The 519-nt window shown below is 37.8% G+C and overlaps 1 protein-coding gene across 1 annotated transcript in view; it reads right to left on the reverse strand.

Moving 5' to 3' along the window:
• Positions 1-513, reverse strand: part of LOC112138226 (DNA polymerase epsilon catalytic subunit A-like) — a gene marked incomplete at its 3' end in the record, with an annotated part of 6631 nt that extends 6118 nt beyond the window's left edge. The window contains exons 1-3 of the mRNA XM_036211269.1: positions 481-513; positions 310-390; positions 26-223 (exon numbers count right to left, since the gene is read on the reverse strand). Of these exons, the coding sequence (XP_036067162.1) occupies positions 26-223; positions 310-390; positions 481-513 (312 nt within the window). The remainder of the gene's footprint in view (positions 1-25; positions 224-309; positions 391-480) is intronic.
• Between the last annotated feature and the right edge of the window lie 6 nt (positions 514-519).

Genomic DNA, 519 nt, shown 5'->3' on the forward strand with positions numbered 1-519 from the left:
ATAAAAAAAAAAAAAAGAAGATGACCTGATTGGAAACATTTGAGTCAAACTCTATCTGTTCAGAGTCTTTAAAGTCCTTTTTACAGTCAGATGAACCCACCTGCCTCTTGCCCTCACTGGTAAACAGCTCACTTATTTTCTTTTGTTTATAGATATCGTTTTTCTCCAGCAGTTTCTTATGAAGCCAGTCGGGATGCCGAACTCTTGGAACAGGGTTTTTCACCTCAAAGAAAAAAAAAAGACAACTATAAATGAAACATGTGGGAGAACGGGAAAGAGAGAAGAGAAAGTGTGGAATTTGTCTTGAACCTGCTGCAGGGCTGCAGGGATGGTGATGATTTTCTGGATTGCACTGCCCAACCTCTCTATGTAATAACTCCAATCAAGGATCTTAAGAAGAGCACAAATCATTAAGAAATCATTATTTATTTAATGTAAGTCAAACTATTTTTTAAACATTTATTGCTGATTTTCACTCACAGAACGGATGTCCAGGTCATGCAGGCTGGGCATCTTCAA

The sequence above is a fragment of the Oryzias melastigma genome, unplaced genomic scaffold (genome assembly GCF_002922805.2).
Source record: "Oryzias melastigma strain HK-1 unplaced genomic scaffold, ASM292280v2 sc01809, whole genome shotgun sequence".
In the NCBI taxonomy this organism is placed as follows: Eukaryota; Metazoa; Chordata; class Actinopteri; order Beloniformes; family Adrianichthyidae; genus Oryzias; species Oryzias melastigma.